Consider the following 19,536-nt stretch of genomic DNA (forward strand, 5'->3'; position numbering starts at 1 on the left):
GCCTGCAACAGGCAGCTAAAAAAGGCCTCCCCTCCCCCTCTCCAGCCTTGCACCCCTAACTCTCTCCTCTTCTGTCTGCCAGGATCGCGGCTGGGAGGAGCCAGGTCCTTGGGCCCCTCAGAGGTAAGCTTTGCTCTCAGGCACCCATGCCCTAAGGGGGCCTAGAAGCCCTTCTGGATGCCCACCGCCTCTTCCTTGAAGAACCCTGGAGCACAGCGCCGTGTCTGCGGCAAGGGGCTGCAGACACTGGGCCTTCACCCTTCTCTGCCACAAGCAGGTCAAGCACCCTCAAAGGCTTCATTGTGCAGCCCCCTGGCAAGGGGGGAGGGAAGTTCTGCCCACAACTGCAGAGAGCACAGAAGGCTATTGGTGGGGGAAAGGGCCTCCGCCAGCGACTGGCACGCAGCCATCCCTGGGCACTTCCCGGCTCTCAGGCGGGCGGGCAGTGAGGAGGGGTCAGGAGAGCTGGGCACCCCTTGAGGGGCTGCAGGACTCGCTACCCTTCCCCTCTTTGCATCTCCAGAAGCGTCGGAAAAAGGCATCCAAAGCCAAGCTACGCAGGGACCAGGCCGGGAAGTCTGCCCCAGGTGTGGGTCTCCCTCCAGCTGTCAAGGAGCAGGTAAGGGGGTTCCAGCTGAGGGCACAACCATGGGCAGCTTAACCAGATGAGCTCAAGACTTCCCCAGGCCACAACTGCACCTGCAGCCTGGTACAGAGGGGAGGTGGGCGCAAAGGCTTGAGCTGAGGCCCAGGGAAGACATCTCTGTGCCTGGAAAGACTATTCTCCTGGCCTCTGAGCATCTGCATTTCTGGATCCCTGAAAGCTTCCTGCCTCCCCTCCCCCATGTGGCGCTGTGTGACTGCTTGGGCCTTGCCTCTCTTCCCTAAACTAGCCCACGCTCCATTCTGGGCTAATCCCTGCAGGTCAGTTGCAGAGCCGGAAGGGATGGTGGGCACAGCCCCCTTGCCCACAGAGGGGCCTTCAAAGCTAGACGCGCGCGGCCTCACCTGTCATTGCATCTCTGGCCTCCTCGGTTAACCTGGAGATTCTCAGGCAGAAGCTCAGGAGGGCAGGGGTCTTCCCCACCCACCCCTGGCCTGCCCCATCCCATGAGCCTCACTACTTCGGCTGGGCCTCTCAGCTCCCTTTAGCCTAGGCTGCTGGGCCCTGGCAGAGCCAGGGCCGGAGCCCTCGCCAAGCGCCTGCCTTGGGGCCTGGGTGGGGCTGCGGGACGCCGGCCTGACAGAGGAGCCTTGTTCTCGGCCGCCTGGACCCTCCTCCGCCCCTCCCGCCCGCCGTCTTAGCCAGCCCGGCGCCCGCGCCACCCAGTCCTCCGCCTGCATCGACCCGCTTCACCGGCTCTCGACGGCCTCCGAGTTTGCCCCGATGGAGCCGCCCCGTCGGCGCTTCGCTCTGCCGCTCTGCCGCGGCTGCTGCTTCAGGAGGCCGGTAGGTTTGGCCGGCGCGCGGGGGGGGGAGGGAAGGAGACGGTAGCTCCGTCGCCCTCCCTCTCCGCCCTCCTGATGCCGGCGCTGGAAGGCCGCGGCCGGCCGGTACCTGCAGCGGCCGAAGCAGGTCGGGCAGCCACGCACGCCGGCCAACGGCGAGCCGAGGTCCGGGGCGGGGCCTGGGCTCCCGCAGGCGGGGGAGGGGGCGGGGCCAGCGGGGGAGGGGCGCCCAGGTCAGGCCCCGCGTGAGCACCTCCACCAGCGGGGGCGCGGGCAGGTCCCGGAGGCGGCCCAAAGGAACGAGGAACAGCTGGCAGGCAGGCAGGCAGGCAGGCAGGCAGGCGCCGAGCCCCGTCCCGCCTGCTCCGTGGGCTTCAGGCAGATCCTGGGAGGGCAGAGTCCAGCCTCACCGTCCCCCGGGCAGCGAAGGCAGAAGGCGCTCGGGGAACGGAGGCGCACGGCGCAGCCCCGACGGGGTCCGGAGAGAGCTCGGCTGCGGTGCAAGCAGCCGGTTGAAGACCCCCCACGCCCTTTCCCGGGAAGCGGCTCGCGCTGCCCCCGTCTCAAGGAGCAGCTGTCGCGGTCTTCGGAGGCGGGGGGCGGCGAGGGGCCGAGCACGGTAAGGCGGTGCATCTGGACCCGCCACGTCCCGCCGGCCCCCGACGACCAACCTCCTCGGGAGCGGCGGGGCTTGCACGTCCCAGGAGGCGACTGAAGCCCCCGAAGTCCCGCAAAGTCCCGGGCTTTGCTCCCGCTCACCGGCAGCGACGTTCGGGGTCTCCGCGGTCGAAGCGGGGGCGGGACGGACTCCGGCGTCCCTGGCGGACGAATCGCCCTCGGCCGTTCCCGTCGGCTGCCCTCCCGCCCCGAGGCGCCCCCTCCTGCCCGGCGGGGAGGCGCTTCCCGGCGGGCGTTCATCCTCGGGGATGCCTCCGGCCGCCGCCCCCATTGGGACCCCCGGCCCGGGGCAGCGGCTCCTCCGGCGGGCGAGACCAAAAGCCGGCCAGGCCGCCGCCGCCGCCGCCGCCGCGCTGCCTCCCGCCGCCCTCCGGAGCGCGGCGCCTAATCCGGCCGGCCGCCTGGGACGGCGCGCGTGGAGGAGCGAGATAGGGCCGCGCGGCTGTCGCGCACCAGCACTCGCGCACACGCCCTGCGGGAGCCGCGCCGGGCGGGGCCTCTGCCAAACGCCGCGGCAGGTCGCCCCGCTCGGCCATGATGCTGCCCGGCTGAGCGCCCTCCGCCAGCTCGGCCGGCCCCGCCAGCATGCTGCCCGCGCCGGAGAGCGGCCCGGCGCCCCGCGGCCCCCGCCCTCGGTGAGTGGACGACGGGCGAGGCCGCCCCCTCCGTGGCGGGGCCGGGAAGGCTGCCCGGCGGGCGAGCTCCGGGCCCGGTTGGTCGCCCGGCGGGACTCCGGCTCTCCGCAGGTGCTGCAGGTGCCGCTGGGCCTCGGGCGCCCCTCCCGGCCTGATCGGCGGCAGAGGGCGGGGGGGGGCTGGCGGGCGGCGGGGGCCCCCGGCGGAGGAGAAGCGTCCCGAGAGCGACGGGCGCGGCTGGCACGAGCGCCTCCGGCTGGGCTGCTGCTGCCTTAACTACTCCGGGAGCGCCCGGTCCCCAGGCAGCCCCGGCGCCGTCCTCGCTCGCCGGAGGAGCCGTCCGGAGCGGGGCAGCGGGAGACGTCGCCGCGCTGGGCGGAGGGGGCGGGCGGGGGCTCGTCGGGGGAGGGCAGAGGGCGGCGCGCACGTGCCTCCCTTCCTCCCACTGGCGCCCGGGAAGCGGCAACCATGGCAACGGAGAAGGGCCAGGCTTGCCCGCAAGAGACCTGCCGCTCTTCTGGGACCCCGGTCCTCACCCCGGAGGACCTCTTGGGGAGGGCCTCTCCTACCCAGAGCCGGGTGGGAGTCCCGGAGGGGGTCTCCCCCCTTTGAAGCCTTGGCATCTTCCAGCAGTGTTGGCCTCACATAAACAGGTGCCAGACAAACGAGGAGGATGGCTGGAGGTGGACCAGTCTGGGGGCAGCCAGCCTCCCCCCATATCTACACACACACACACCCCGGAATGGGAGGCGGCTGCTCCGACCACTCAGAATGCCCAGGGCGAAGTGAGGGCTGGCGGTGGCTGATGGGCAGCGGTGACCAGACCCCTCTCTGCAGAGAGAGGAAAGATTCCTGGGGAGGCTGGGTGTCCCCAACTCTGACACTCTCCCCCCTCCCCAATTGCAGGAGGTGATGTCTGCCCGATGGAAAGAGAAGCCGCCCATGGCTGAGGATAACTCCAGCGGCAGCAGCGGCTCCCCCACCCCGGGAGACACCCTGCCCTGGAACCTGCCCAAGCACCAGCGCACCAAGCGGACCAAGGCAACTGCGGGCGGCAATGGGTCGGTGCTAGACCCTACAGAGAGGGCGGTCCTCCGCATCGCAGGTAGGCGAGGGGGCTGGCAAGCGCCGAGGGGGACGTGGGGTCGGGATGCCGACTCTGGTGGCATCTGCTCGCCCTTGCCACACCTTGCGCGTTGGCCTTGCTGGCTGGGCTCAGCCTTTGGGGTCCGTAGGCCCAGGATGCCTTGTCGACGTGGGCATGGACTGGGTGCTGTCTACTGCAGTGCCAATGCCCTGCCCTACCAGGTGAGGATGGTGCGGGCAGGGAAGCCTTAGTTTCCCAGGGCGTTCTTGGCAGAGATCTTTGCCCTCGTTCTCTGGAGGCCCCACTGGGCAGCAGCATCTGGAGATTGGTGTTTGGCCAAGTCGGGTGGCCGGTTGCGACTCTAAGCCGGATGCCAATGGCTCCTTGCTCTGGCCTGCAGAGGAGCTTCCTCCATGGCACAGGCTGGAGGATTGGCAGTGCCCAGGTTTGGTGGTTCTTGGCTGCTCTGGTGCAAGTCCTGGATATTACAGCCACGTTCTCGGATGACCTTCTGAGCTTTTCTGTGTTCTGGACCTGAGTCCTACTCAGAGGCTTCCCATCTGAGCCAGAAGGATCGTGGCTGAGAGCAAAGCGTGGAGGATTGCTATCAAAATAGGGGGCTGTGGGGAAAGCCCATTGGCCCAGGCGGCTGGGTTAAGGCCTGGGGGAGCCAGCTGAGTTGCTGCTGAGTGAAAGACCTTCCGAGCCTCATGCCGGACTCTTCCCCCCCCAGGTGCTGTCTCAAGTGCTGTCTTGAGTTTCTGGGGAGACCCCTTCCCATGCCCTTGTGACACCCTGGAAGTTGGTGGGACTTTGCTGGAGCTGGGCCCTGGTGGGCTTTGTGACCCTCCCCTTGCTAAGGGGGACGTTGCTGTTCTCTTACCTGCTGATCTGGGAGGGCCAGAGCGCAGCCGGCCTCAAGTGGCTTGTTCCTGAAGGACAGGTGAAGAGTTCCCCCCCAACCCTCCCCCGCAGCCTCTTGGCTTCAGTTGGCCTCCCAGAGCTTTGGTCCGAGGAGGGCTCGCGTGCTAGCGTTAATTAGGAGACTCCCTTCTCTGAATTTGATTGGCTAATTGCTGGTGGCTCTTGGCAGACACTGCAATGGACCCTCTCCAATGGGATCTGTCACCTGTGGGCCTCCCATGATGATGTGGCCACGGCTGCTAGGGTGGAGTATCCTCCAGTGACCCAAGATTTCACTACTTTTCTTGGCATTGAACCAAGGGCTCGTCTGCAACGTATTTCTTGACCGCCGGTGCCTTTACTGTAGAACAGTGTTCTTCAACCTCGGGCAGCTTTAAGATGTGTGGACTTCAACTCCCAGAATTCCTCAGCCCTCATGGGAGTTCACGCATCTTAAAGCTGCCGAGGTTGAGGAACCCAGCTGTAGATAGTTGATTGTAAACGCAGACTCTGCCTGCCACTTTAATGTAATTCTCATCATTGTAATTCTAAGTGATTTTGTGATTGTTCTCTGTAGATTCCTGTGGGCTCTCTGAGCTTGGTTGTTTTCCGATAGAAGTTTCGTTACCCAACTAGGTAACATCATCAGCCTAGAAGGGAGTGGCGTTTGTTCTCTGTTTACATGCAGCGTTTTGCTATGTTGGTGGGAGTGTGTAGCTTTCCCTTTGGAAGTTCCTTCATTAGGCTGTTGTGTACTCCTTGATTGATTGTTGAGCGTCAATCCTGGTGTTCATTCCTGCTTCTCTGGGCGTTGGCTGCTGGAGAGGAGGTGTTTGGCTGTTTCTGTTTCCGTTTTAGCCATTTTATTGTTTCTTTTGAATGTTGTGTAAATGTTTATATGATGTTGGTTGTTGATTTGTCTGAGTGCCAGGCTTCCAGGAATTCCCTGGCGGTTTGGATTGCTTGGTTTAGGATGCTCAAAGTTTCCCAGCTGTAGTGATGGTTCAGTCTGTCCATGTGTTGTGAAATAGTTTCCACGATGTCTTCTGACTGCTTGTTGGTGCTCACCGACGCGCTTCCCTGCTCCTCTGCCTGTCTCTCCTAGACAGCGGCTGTTGCAGTCCTCACACTGTGTGCTGCAGACGACCCCCGTTTATTTCTTCTGGGGCTGATGGGTCTTTTGATTTACTTAGGAGGTTTTGGAGGGCCTTAGTTGTTGTTGCTGCTACGGTGATGCTGTGGGGTCGTAATACTTTGAAAGGTTTTTGTTATATGATAGTGTTATTGTTTTCGCTGGTTGTGTTAGCTGTGCTGTGGTAGACTGAGTGGTCGGGCATTTTTTGATGAACTTGCGTGGATATCCATTTGTAGAAAGTTGTGGTTTAGGTCAGGGGTCCCCACCCTTTCTTCATTGGCGGCCTGATGCAGAGGCTAGTGGAGAGGCCTTTACGTGCACGAAGGGGGCCACGATTGTGTGTGCGATGGAAACAGGGCCACGAGCACCCATGCAATGCTCGGGTGACGATAGTGCCCGCGTGCCACCGCAATGCTAGTGCGAGTGTGTGCTTGTGGTGACAATAGCATCTGCACGCCACTTTACTGCTGGCGCGAGTGGGGAGCGCGCTCATGGTGATGCTAGCTAGCACCTGTAGGATCCTCACAATATCGCTAGTGCCCACGCGACACCGCAATGCTAGCGTGAGTGGGGCGTCCGTGTACGCACACATGCGTGCACTGGCCAGCCACTCAGGTGGCCCAGTGGCCAACAGCCCATGACCCGGTAATGGAACGTGGCCCACAGGTTGGGGACCTCTGATTTAGGGGATCTGTTTCCATTTTCTGGTGTTCAAGGTTGCTGCATTTGTGCTCTTCTAAATACTGCTTCCACACAGGGAGGATGGGTTGTTTTTTTGTAGTGGAGCACTGGGTTGGTGTGGGTAGTTTTTTCCATAGACTTGTGCTCCTAATTTGCTGTCATTTCCTCTGCTGATGAGATTCCTGGGACGGGCGTGTGATGCGGTTTCCTTCTTCCCTTGTCACTTTTATCCTTTGGAAGACGGTGATTTCATGCGTATCTGTCCCGGTTATTCCTTCTCTGTTATGGCCAATGTGTCATCTACGTACCAGATCGATGTACTTGTGGCCGTGTGGGTGGGCCTTCTCTGTCCACAGGAAATTGCTGGCCACGCTGCTTATCCACCAGCTAGATTAGGGACAAACAAGATTGGGGGGGGGCTGGGGCTGGGCTTGGAGAGGCAGGGCAGATGCCTGCCTTTGTAGACAGTGCAGCAATAACAGCTGGAGGGTGACATTTGCTCCCCAAACTGGCCCAGAGGTCAAAGGTTAAGGTCTTCATTCCTGGGCCAGAGTGGATATGGAGAGGGGTCAACAAGATCAACCTTTTCACCATTTCATAGCCAGGCGTGTCCTGCGGGGTTTTGCCTCAACGGGAACGCTGCTTAAATCGCATCTACTTTTAAGCGTGGATCTTTTCCTGAGTGGGATGGGCTCCTTTCTGCCTGCCCAGCAATCTAAAGGCAAAGTCACTGAGTTTCTCGGTTGCTGTTTCAATGTTGTTTATGTTTATAATTCACAACACTGTTTTTATTGTTTTAATTGACAGCCACCCAGAGCTGTGTACAGTATAAGGAGGTGGGCAGCCTTTTAAATTGATAAATAAAGAATTCCTACATGGTCCTTCAGTCAAGGCCTCTGTTCACCTTCCTGCCAGGGTGCAAAATGTCCCTTTCAATGCTTCCTCCCACCTCCCCATAATCAGAATAGAGCTGGAAGGGACCTTGGAGGTCTTCTAGTCCAACCCCTGCTCGAGCAGGAGAACCTACACCATTCCGGACAAGTCACTATCCAGCCTCTTCTTAAAAGCCTTCAGTGTTGGAGCACCCACAACTTCTGGAGGCAACTTCTGTTCCGCTGGTTAATCGTTTTCAAAGTTAGGAAAATTCTCCTCAATTCTTGGTTGCTTCTCTCCATTAGTTTCCATCTGTTGCTTCTTGTCCTGCCTTCAGGTGGTTTGGAGAATAAGTTGACCAAAGCAATGGTCAACTTATTTTAATAAGCGAAGGGTCGCCAGTGCAGAACCCCCCTCCCCTTAGTTCTCTTTTCCTGGGGTGCTCCGGAGCCTTTGCCCTGGCATAACGGAGGGACGGTTCGGCCCTGAGCTATGAAAACTCTCTTCTATCGGTACTTACAAGGTTTCCATTGGAGCAACATGGCGTGCTGTAGGACAGCGTAAGTGCTTGATGAACACAGGAACAAAAGAAGAAATTGGCTTTTATTCTAGTCCAGACAGAATGTCCACGTGTCATCTGTGCCTCACCAATGCTGGCCTCCTCCCGTATATCCCCCTCCTCCCTTCTTCCACCTCCCCCGCCAGGTCCCTTCTCTGCCTGGAGACCCTGGGAGGAAGCATCTGGATTTGTGGCATCGGGGTCCTTCATCCCAATCCTCACCACACCCAGTTTGGAATAGAGTAGAGTAGAGTAGAGTAGAGTAGAGTAACTTGAAGGGACCTTGGGGGTCTTCTAGTACAGCCCCCTGCTCAAGCAGGAGAACCTATACCAACTCAGACAAGTGACTGTCCAGTCTCTTCTTAACAACCTCCAGTGATGAAGCACCCATCATTTCTGGAGGCAAGCTGTTGTCCTGGTTGATTGTCCTCACTGTCAGGAAGTTTCTCCTTAATTCCAGGTTGCTTCTCTCTTTGATCAGTTTCCAACCATTGTTTCTTGTCCTGCCCTCTGGTGCTCTGGTGAATAACGCGACTCCCTCTTCTTTGTGGCAGCCCCTCAGATACTGGAATACTGCTATCATGTCTCCCCTATTTCTTCTTTTCTTTAGGCTGGCCAAACCCAAGTCCTGCAGCCGTTCTTCGTATGTTTTAGTCCTCAGGCCTTTGATCCTCTTGGTTGCTCTTCTCTGATTTTTTCCAAACTCTCAACGTCTTTTTTGTGATATGATGACCAAAATTGGCTGCAGTATTCCAGGTGTGGCCTCACTAAGGTTTTATAAAGCAGTACTAATACTTTGCGTGATCTTGATTCTATGCCTGTTTATATGACCCAGGATTGTATTAGCTTTCTTGGCTGCTGCTGCACACTGCTGGCTCATAGTCAAGTGATGGTCCACTGGGACTCCAAGGTCCCTCTCACAGTGGCTGTTTTTGAGCCAGGTCTCACCCAGTCTGTATTTGTACCTTTCATTTTTCCTGCCTAAATGTAAGACTTTGCTTTTCTCCACATTTAAACTCATTTTGTTGGACAGGACCCATTGTTCAAGTTTGTCAAGATCTTTTTGGATCCTGAGTTTGTCTTCTGTTGGCTACTCTTGCCAGTTTGGTGCCGTTATGGTAGCAGTCTTGGCCCAGAAGGCTTTGAGGGCAGACTGGGATGGAGCCCAAACATGACACGGTTGATCTGGACACTGACGGTTTCCGGAGCGAGGCTGAGTTCCTGCAGGAAGACCGCAAGCTTGATTGAAGTGGGGTCAAAGCGCTCGAGGGTGACTTAGGCTGCGAGGATAGAATAGAATAGATCCTAATGAAGACTGTGCAGAGAATTATGAATTATTAAGAATTACGAATGAAATGGCTGGTGCTTGTGTTACAGAGGTGGAAGGATTGTCATCTCTGTTGCGGATCCTTGTAAAAAAAAGGAATTGATCCGTTAGTGATCCTTGCTGCCTTTCATGAAAGAAGCAGAGAGGCAGAAACTACAGCCCACCCTGAAAGCCAGCGATGCAAGGAAAGAAGAGGCTAATTCGTTAATACCGCGTGGCCACTGTGTGCCTGCTCTTAAATAGCAGGAGTAGGAGGGCCAGGCGGGTAGGAAAAGCCAGGGGACCCAGGATGGCGATGGGGGAGCATCTGCTGAGAAAGGGCTCAGCTTCAGAACACGGTTTTGGACTGGGGGGGGAAGGGGAGGGGCAGGGAATTGAAGGCCCGTGGATGAGAGAGCAGCCAGCAACTGTGGCGAAGACCTGGGAGCCAGAGAGAAGACCGGGGGCTCCTCGTGAGGAGCTGCAGGGGAGCCCTTCTCTGTGGGTGTGAGTGCCGGGAGACAACGGGGGACAATGTCCCGAGGAACGGATGTTTCTCAGAAGAGGCGAAGGGCCCTGCGTGTAAGAATGCGCTTCTGCCCACTTGGCCCCTTGGAAGCCAGCGCTGCGGAGGCCTGGAGGGAGATCAGAGCCAGCTGGAAGGGAGATTTAAGAAGTGCCGGCAGCCCTGGATGAGAGCCTCTGGAAGAGGGACGGACGAAAAAGGCTGAGGAACAAATAGTGGTGGATAAAGAGGCCGAAGGTTTTGCTTGCTTGTTTCCAAAGCTTTCAACTCTTCCAGCTGAGCAATGGGAAAAAAACCCTCCCTTCCCCCACCTCCTTCATTCAGATTAAAAGAAGTACCGAAATACAAAGCGAGCAAAAAAACAAAAACCAAAAACCAGACCCATAAAACCTGAGAACAAAACTCCCTGAGCCCAGAGGCAGTTAAAAATTAAATTCTGCTGCCAGGGAAAACGCATCCCTTCTTCCCCCCCCTTGCCCCCCCTGCCAACGCTGTGACTCTCCCCGAGGCCCAACAGGACTGCTGAATGCTGAAAAAGAGACCTTTGAACCTCCGCAGGAGAACCTGGGAGGATGGGAGCCCTTCCTGAGAGGGGGGAAGGGGGGCCTGCAGACCTGCCTGGCCCTGAGCCTGCCGGGATTAAAGCTGACCTCCAGCGCCCCCCCCCCAAGGGCACCCGGAAGCAAAGAGGCACCAGCGCAGAAAGCGGAGGGGAATGCCCCCCCCCGGCAGCTGCCTCTGGGGCAGAGCTATGGGGGGGCTTTGAAAGGGGAGAAAGCCAGTTTGGCAACGTTTCTGCCTCCTGCGCTCAGCATTTCTCACCCTTTGGTGCCCTCTGCAGAATGTTCCTTACTGCGAAGGGAGGAGCAGTGTGGCTCAACCTTGGCCACTCTTAAGACGCGTGGACTTCAGCTCCCAGAATTCCTCGGCCAACACAGCTGGCTAGGGAATTCTGGGAGTTGAAGTCTACACATCTTAAAGTGGCCAAGGTTGAGCCCCACTGATTTATGTTTGCGGAAACCTCAGAGCCGCAGACGACTCTGAGGAAGCCATACGGTTGCCGTGAGCCTGTCCAAGGCCTAGACCAGCCAGCTGAGCAGGGCCCCGGCCGGAGCCAGGTCTTGCTGCCACATTTTTGGGCTTTGCGTAGGGATTTCCTAACCAAAACCATCGGCCCATCTCAGCAAACCCTGCTGCAGATAATGGGTGCAGGCGGGACCTCTGAAGTCTTTGAGGCAGAGACCCCTGCAGGGGCTTCTGTGCCAGGATGGCTTGGGATTTCAGAGGATGAGCCCATGGGGGGAGGGGGGACTGGCTGGGGTCTCGGAGTTCACTGCCCACCGGGAGGGGGGCCTCTGAAGTAGCCAGGGCTTGGCCCCCAAGGCACCTGTCAGAGGAACTATGGCGGGGCATCTGCGTGGATGGCACCCTTATGCGCTCTGTTTTACATACTGTAGCTAAAAATAACCCGTCCCCCTCTTGGGCTGCGTCAGTCTGGAAGGAGGCTGAGATTTAGCAAAAGAAATTGGAGCAGGATCAGCTGGAGGGAGAGAGACGAAAACATGGGAATGCCTGGCAAATGGAGTAGCTTGTCTGGGGCCGAGCCTTCCTTTGCTCCCAGGGTTAAGCAGAGCCTGGCTAGGAAAGGCGGGGCCTAGGAGTGGGCACCAGGCGCCCTTTGGGGGGCTCAGGACAGATATTGAGAGGACCCTTCTTCTCCTTCCTCTTTGTGCCTTTGTATGCACACAGAAAGAGGGACGCGGTGGCTCAGTGGGTTAGGACGCTGAGCTTGTCGATCAGAAGGTCGGCAGTTTGGCGGGTCAAATCCCGAGTGCCGCGTAACAGAGTGAGCGCCTGTTACTCGTCCCAGCTTCTGCCAACCTAGCAGTTCAAAAGCACGTAAAAATGCAAGTAGAAAAATAGGAACCACTCTGGTGGGAAGGTAACAGCGTTCCGTGCGCCTTTGGTGTCTAGTCATGCCGGCCACATGACCACGGAGATGTCCTCGGACAAGCGCTGGCTCTTCGGCTTTGAAACGGAGATGAGCACCGGCCCCTAGAGTTGGAAACGACTAGCACCCATGTGCGGGGGAACCTTTACCTTTACCTTTACCTATGCACACAGGTGAGGAACTTGGTGAGAATGTCACCTTTTCATCACCACCAGCCTTCCTGGGCTGAGGGGCTGGGAAGGTGGGGATGGATCTCTGAAGGGCAGGCAGGTGGGCAACTGGGTTGCATTCCTCCTTCTCCTCCCCCCCTCCCCCCTCTCCCCCCTGGGCTCCCCCTCGGGCTGTGTCTCCTGCTGCGTCTGCTAAGGCTTCCCTGGGAGACAGCCAGGCGCGTCTCCTGCGGTGCAAAGGCTCCAGCAGGCGGGTGGTGTGGGAAGCTGCTGGGGATGCCAGTGGAGAAGCTGGACCCACCCTTGCCAGACTGAACCGGCAGTGATCTGACAGTGGCTGGCGGGGGGGGGGGGGGCGGCTGCGACTCCTCTGCAGTGAGCCAAGCATCCAGCAGGGGGCCGAGGCTTCCCGCTGCGTCTTGCCCCTTCAGCCCAGCCTTTCCCTGGCGGCGGCAGCAGCAGCAGCAGAATCCGCTCCCGTGCCTTTTTCTTTGCTTCCGTCTTCAGTGCATTGCAACATGGAACACAAAACCACCCCCTTCTGGTTTTCCCCATTTGTGCGCATTTTGCAGTCTTGTGCTCCTTTCCCGGCTCAACCCAACCCCCTCGGCTTCCAATACAGTGTCCTGATTTCGCCAGCCTGCAGCTCACCCATTTTTCTTTCATTCCTTTCAATCTTAGCAGCTCAGGGCTGAAATGAGGGGTCCTCTCTGAGCTGGGTGTTTTTCTTGCAGACATTTCAGTATCCGACTAGGCCACATCCTTGGTGTACTGAAAATGTAACCTAGTCAGATAATGAAACGTCGGCAAGAAAGCCACTAAACGCAGAGAGCAGCACAAAGACCCCACCTGTGGTCATTCCTGCTCTTAGCCATTACTCCGTTCGCATTCTGGGAAGGTCCCGTGGGGGCCCCCTGCAGCCCAGCCGGGCCTTGGCCAGGCTTCCCCCTTCAGCCAGTCTGTTTGGTCCCTACGCAACCGCTGCCCCCTCCAGTCCTCCCAGGATTGCTAGTTGTGCAATGGACGAGGCACCAAGCCCTCTCCTACTGGGGCCTTGCTTGGGGGTCCTCGGGCTGAGAGAGGCCATGTGCTCCGCCCCAGCATCCCCCCATGGCTAATGAGCTCAGCTTCCCTTCTCTAATTGCCGGAGGTTGGGCAGAGAAGGGCCATCTGGGCCTGGGGGGGGCATTGGGACCATCAGCCAATACTCAGACCATCGATTGGCCCACCGGATGGGAGGAAGCAGAGGGTCGCTTTGGGCAGCAGCCTGTGGGGTGTCTCCTGCGGATCAGCTCTGGAGCTTTTCTGCAGTTCTCCGTGGGGCAGACCAAGCTTCCTTTCTGGCCCCTCCGCCTTCCCAGCCCCCTAGCCCCACCTCTGGGCTGCATCTGGAAGGAGAGTCCAGAGGGAACTGGGGATTCTTCCTTCCAGGCATCTTCCATTTCCCCCCCCCCCCCCACACACACACACCTCTTAACTTCTGCTCCCAATTCTCCCAGCATGGACTCTGCGTTGGTGGTCTGTAGCTGAGGAGCTATGGGGGGGGAAGTCTTGGGGAGCTGGAGGGAGGGGTCTGGAGCCACAGGAGGGCCTTTCCAGGTGGAGAACGAAGGAAACCCGGGCAGCTCTGCTGCTTCAGCTGCTGCCTTTGTCGGCCTGCAAGGGAGCCGTTGCCAGGGAGGAGCTGCTGGGAACAGCGGCCAAAGCAGGCAGGAAACGGCTCCTGAGGACCCCGTCTCTGGGTGGGGCTGGAGGGGATTCAGGATCACAGGGTTGGAAGGGGTCCGGCCTCCAGGCCAGGACAGGAATGCTCAGGCCATCCGGGACAAAAGGCTGTCCATCTATTTCTCAAAAACTCCCCTGTGGGCTTCTGCAGTCAGGAAACATCTTCCCTCCTAATCCGGGAGTGATTGATCCGATAGGTCCATGTCCATCCTCAGTGGCCGATTTTCTGCCATGCCCAACCTGATGCTTCGGAACTTACGATGATGCCGCGGTTGCTGCTGGGACCGAGTCCCTCCCCTCCCCTCCCCCTCTTCCCTTCCCTTCCACCTTTCCCGGCATTAGGGGAACCTGGGTCTTCCCGTAATTTGTCTGAAATGCAATTTCAGCCTGGTCTTTTGTGCTTCGAGTGAGAACTAAACTGTTTCCTGACCCGTATGTTTGTTTTCCTGATTATTCAGAGACTCCCAATTCCAAAGTTCAGGAGCATCTGTGGCCTTTTCATCCGCCTTCTTCCCAGCCCCGCAGAAAACCACCGGGTCAGCCTGCATCTTTGCTTTCTTTCAGGCTTGCTGCCAGCTGCCATGGAAACGGTGGGTGGGGGCAGTGGGTATTTATTTGGGAGGGGAAGCCTGCAGGAGGTGAGGGGGGAATTTCTGAGAAGGGACGGGGAGGTCTGGGCTCAAGAGAGGCCGGCTGGGGTTGTTCAACGTGTTCGGCCTGGGAGTGGCAGGCTGGAAGGGGGAGCACCTGGACCAGGAAGAGTTCCAAAACACCTTCCTGGCTGATGATCGAACCCTGGTTGCCTGGCTACCGGGGCTGGGTGGGCTCCGTGGTTCGTTTCAGTTTGTCCGTTCGTGAGCATTTTGCTTCCGACCTTGCCTGACTTTTGCTGCAACCGGTTCCTTCCTAGTAGAAATACCTTTGCTTAGATCTGCAGAGTCCAGGGTTTCCTCTCCTAGGGATTGATCGAAGGCAGCCCTGACACATTGCCTGCACCAGGGTTTCTCAGCCTTGGCAACCTTAAGATGGGTGGGGGATTCTGGGAGTTGAAGTCCACCCACCTTAAAGTTGCTAAAGTTGAGAAACACTGGCCTGCACCATTCTAATCTTTATAACTACAAATGCGCATCATGATATTCAAGTACCGGTATGTTTTCCAGAACTTGCATGGCTATCCTGCTCAGTGCTGGTATGTGGTGTGTTTCTCGACTGCCAAGTCCCTTTTTGTCCACCCTGGAGCCCAAAAAATGGAAACTGTCTACCGCTCCTTCTTCCCGAGGCCCCTCGTGCTGTTCCCTGCAGAGCCTGGGCGGCTCCTGGGTGCTTTGCAAGAGAAGGCCGTGCCGTCATTCTCCCAAAGACACGTGCTGTCCTCGCCCTGCTGTGAAGGCCTCGGGGGCTTTCCAGAAACTTTCCAGAGCATCTGGAGAACGGCGGACGCAGCTTCTCACGGGGTTTCACAAGCCCTCAGAAGTCCCTAAGTGCCCCGAGAACAATGCCCAAGTGCTTTGTCATTTTAAAGGCCTCGGAAGCCTTCCAAAGCCTGGCGGGAACGGCATGTGCTATTTGGTGAAGGGGGGGCGATGGGGGAAGAAGGCCTGGCCCAGCCCTCAGCTGCCTCGTGTGGGGCAGGCGGGGGGGGGGGGGCTCGCCAGCAGCCTCAGCAGCCGGATGAAGAAGAAGATGGCGAGCTGTACTCTTGCATTTTATCTTTCCCTGGGCTGCTAGTGTCGGATTTCTTTTTTCCTGCACGGCAGAGGTTGCAACTAGAGGATGGAAAGGCTTTAATCCAGCCATGGTAGAAACATCCTTCGTGTCCCCAGAGACCCGTGGCTCCTCCCCAGAAGCTGTTGTGTGCCATCCACCCTGGGGAGCCCCCATCTGGCCCTCTGCCATCCATCACTTGCCTCTCATCTCTGTCTGTCCACCCTGGGCAAGTGGCCTGCTCTGCAACGCCCTCTTTGGGCACCAGACCCCCGGCTGGGTGCCCGGGGAAGGAGGCCTCTGTCTTTAGAGCTGCCGCCTCGCGTGTCTCTTCCTTTGGGGTCTTTCGGCACCTTCTATGCCGTTCCAGTCTGACAAAGGTGCCTGCTTCTGTGGCTGGCCAGCCTGGGTGGCCCTGCACCCTGGGCAGGTTGAAATCATCCCCGCCGTGATGAGAGTTTAGCAGGCTTGGTGGGCAAAACAGTGAGCGCTACAAAAAGTACATTGCTCAATTATGATTGATTTATTGGATAAACTGCAACTGACCAGGGTCATGTGACACGTCAAACTATGAGCCATGATTCCGAGTCACAATAATTGGATTCAGGAACATGCTCAGCCCATATCAGGCCGACCGCCTTCATGTTCTAGTCCCCATGACAGTGATCGGGACTCCCCTTCTTTGAGTGAGAAGCCCTTCCCTCAGTCCTCCCAAGGGGCTGTCCCTGGGAGCTCTGATGCCTCCCGCAAGACGGTCTCTTATTCACCAGGAGAAGCAGGCCGCTGGCCAGACCCCCCATTTCTCCCAGATGCCCGGAGCCCAGGCCCTCCGGGTCTGGTGAGTCCGTCTACCAGGCCGGCGCTCTCTGCCGCTTGCCTGGCTGGGCCTTTTGCACACCAGGAAGAGCCTCCGGCTGATGGAGAGCAGAGTTTTCAAAATAGGACAAAGTGAGGGGGAGGGGAGGGGGGGAGGTTCCAGACTCCAGTGTATATAAGCCAAAAATAAAGGGGGGGGGAGACTTACTTATGTAGCATCCTGGACAAACACAGCCTGTTGCAATGCTTGCAGCTGCCCCTCTTGCAAAATCCCTCCTCCTTTGCCTTCTTCAGCCCATCCCAGCTCCTGGGGAGACACACACCCCGTTCTGGTCAATCCTGGAGCCTTGAGGGGGCTCCCCCTAAGGCAGGATGTGAAGGCTGCGGCTGCTTTCCCTCCACTGACGGGAGCAGGCCGGGGATAACCACGAGAGGCACCCCTGGGCTGGCTTTGGGGGCTTTGGAAGCCTGGTCAGCTTGGCTGGTAGAGCACAAATGCGGCCCCAGCTCCTCTCCGGAGTCCGTCCTTTGGCTTTTTTGTGGGGGGGGAGCCTCCTCGCCTGATTGGCTGAAGGGCAGCAGCCCCGAAGGTGGAGCAAGAGTGGGTGGAGATTAGGGGATCAGCTGGAGGGCTCTGGAATCTCCTGGCCAGGCGGAGGAATGTGCCTGATCAGCCGGGGAGGTCCCACCTGGAGATCCCGCCCCCAATCCCTGGGCCAAAGGTTCAAGCTGCTCGAAGGCAGGGGAGGGGGGCTCCGGTGGGTAGGGGCTCTGCTCTTATTGCCCCCCTCCGGTTCCTGGTAGGACCCTGCCCTCCTCTCAGCCGCTCTCTCCCCCGCCCTCCCATCCGACCCGCCTGGGTCTTGGCGTGGGATTTCCCACGGAGCTTTGGAGAAAGAAACAAGGCTGGTTCTCCCTGGCCTGGGTCCCTGCGGAGAAGACCACGGTCGGACCCAGTTGTTACCCCCTTCCCTTCCACGGAGCCACCAACACTGGCTGTTAGGAGGTGTGCTTCTCCGCCCTGGGCAAGTGGCCTGCTCTGCAACTCCCTCTTCGGGCACCAGACCCCCGGCTGGGTTCCCTGGCAAAGAGGCCTCTATCTTTAGAGCTGCCACCTCCCGTGTGTCTTCCTCATCAGGCATTATTTATAAGCAGTGAGCGACGTTCCTCTGTGGCTTGAGGGCTGGTGGGCCGAGCGCCCGCCATCTTGTCACTCAGCAGCAGTGGCCAGGCGCTTCCTCTCCTTGAGCCTGCCTGCCCGAGGACCCCCGTCTCCCCTTTCGTCTGCCTCCCTTGGCCTTGCAAAGCTGCTTATTTATAGCAGAGGCCAGAGCGGAGAGGAGACGGGATCCCCCCTGCGGGACGCTCCCTCTCCTCACCCGCCTTACAGGGCCGTCTGCATTGTCCCAAAGTTAGCCCTGGCTTCCCCCTTCCTTCGGCCATCACTTGGCCATTCAGCCAGCTGGGCGTCCCTCCCCCGGTTCTCCCGTCCGTCCCCTGGTTCTCCGGCTGCCTGTGCCGGTGCAGGAAGGGGGGAGGCGCTGAGAAGTTCTAAGCCCCTCCCCCCTTTGCCCCCTCTTCAGGCAAAGGGGTGCTGGTGGGGGGTTCTGCTGTCTGCCCGTTGGCAGCGGGCACCCAGAGAGGGCAGGCTGCCTTCCAAGGGCTGAGAGCAGCTGCCAGAGCCAGGCAGCACATATGTGCGATGCCCTACAGGTGGCCCTTGGCTTGTGACGTTTAAACTGACAAGAGCAACGAAAAAAGTGACTTATGACCATTTTTCAGACTTACGACCATTGCAGCATCCTGGTGATCACATGATCAACATTCAGACGCTTGGCAACTGACTCCGATTTATGACGGCTGCAGGGTCCCGGGGTCACATGGTAACTTTTTGTGACTTTCTGACAAGCCCAGTCAAGGGGAAAGCCAGATTCACTTAAGAACTGCAGTGATTCACTTAACAACTGTAGCAGGAAAAGTCACAAAATGAGGCAAACCTCACTTAAGAAATGTCTCGCTGGGCTCAGGCTGGATTTGGCATTTTCTTCTGCAGACCCCTCACATCCCAGACATAAATTGTTTCAGCATCTCCCCTCAGGATGCTGCTACAAGGGGGGGCATATAAGAACAAAAGGTTCCCCTCTTGCCCCCCCCTCCCAAGTGCCATCACTCTGCTAAACACCCAATTCCCACCGCACTGTCTGTGCGTAAGGATACCTCCCCACGAAGCAGGACTTCTTTCCTATTGCCGACTCCTCTCGGAATCCGTGACGGTCACTTGGTTGGTTATATCTTATGATTTATAATTTATCGCTTTATTGCTTGGATGTATACTGAGAGCTTATGCACCGGAGACAAATTCCTTGTCTGCCCAATAAAATACTAAGAATACTGTGTTCTGTTCTATTCTTTTCCCCACCTGTCCAGTCCTTCCTAAAGGGATGGGCGGGTGTTGTTTGACGGCGTTGGTGCAGGACACAAACTGTTCCGAGCACAGCTGCCTTCTGCAATAGACCGATGGAGATTTTGTCAGTGCCGAGGGCTTCTCCCGATGTTTTGGGATTGCACCCAAGATGCCTGTTACTATGGGTACCACCTCTGCTTCCTCTTGCCACCGTTGTTCTGTTTGCAGCTCTTCTCTTCTTCTGCTGTCTACGGTTATCCCCACGTCTGCCGTTCAAACTTCTCTGACTTCCTGATGAAGACTTGTTAAGTCTGGAGTCTTATGCACCAGAGCTTGTTTGCTTGAATTCTAAAGCCCCAGAACACCGCAGCTTCTTCGTTTCTGTTATCTTGTCTATTTGGGGGTCTGACCAGTTCTTGCTTGCAGGCAAATGGTATTTCTTGCAGATCTTCCAATCAATGCGCCATTGTCGCTACTTCATCACGATGCTGTTTGTAGTTAGTTTGTGTGATCGTCTTGCAGCAGCTGACCAGGTGGCCCACTGTTTCTTCAGCTTCTCCGCATAGGCAACATTTTCTTCCTTCTCAATTCTGGCTTTGTTTGCATCTGTAATAATAATGATAATAATGATGATTGATGATAATGATATAATAATAATGTTGGAAGAAACCTTGGAGGTCATCTAGTCCAGGGTTTTCCAACCTTGGCAATGTTTAGACGGCTGGACTTCATCTCCCAGAATTCCCCAGCCAGCATGGCTGGCTGGGGAATTCTGGTTGAAGTCCAGTTGTCTTAACATTGCCAAGGTTGGGAAACTCTGATCTAGTCCAACCCCTTGCTCAGGCAGGAAACCCTACACAATTTGAGACAAGTGACTGTCCAGTCTCTTCTTAAAAGCCTCCAGTGATGGAGCGCCCACGATTTCTGGTGGCAA

The 19,536-nt window shown here is 57.8% G+C and overlaps 1 protein-coding gene across 2 annotated transcripts in view; it reads left to right on the top strand.

The window, feature by feature from the left end:
* Positions 1–1,873: 1,873 nt before the first annotated feature.
* The window catches only part of PLEC (plectin), a 79,568-nt gene continuing 61,905 nt past the window's right edge, over positions 1,874–19,536 (top strand). For both annotated transcript variants that reach the window (XM_081323094.1, XM_081323092.1), the window contains exons 1-2: positions 1,874–2,068; positions 3,669–3,867. In XM_081323094.1, coding sequence (XP_081179220.1) covers positions 3,675–3,867 — 193 coding nt within the window. In that variant the 5' untranslated portion in view covers positions 1,874–2,068; positions 3,669–3,674. The remainder of the gene's footprint in view (positions 2,069–3,668; positions 3,868–19,536) is intronic.

This window comes from Vipera berus (genome assembly GCF_964194415.1).
Source record: "Vipera berus genome assembly, chromosome: 3".
Classification (NCBI taxonomy): Eukaryota; Metazoa; Chordata; class Lepidosauria; order Squamata; family Viperidae; genus Vipera; species Vipera berus.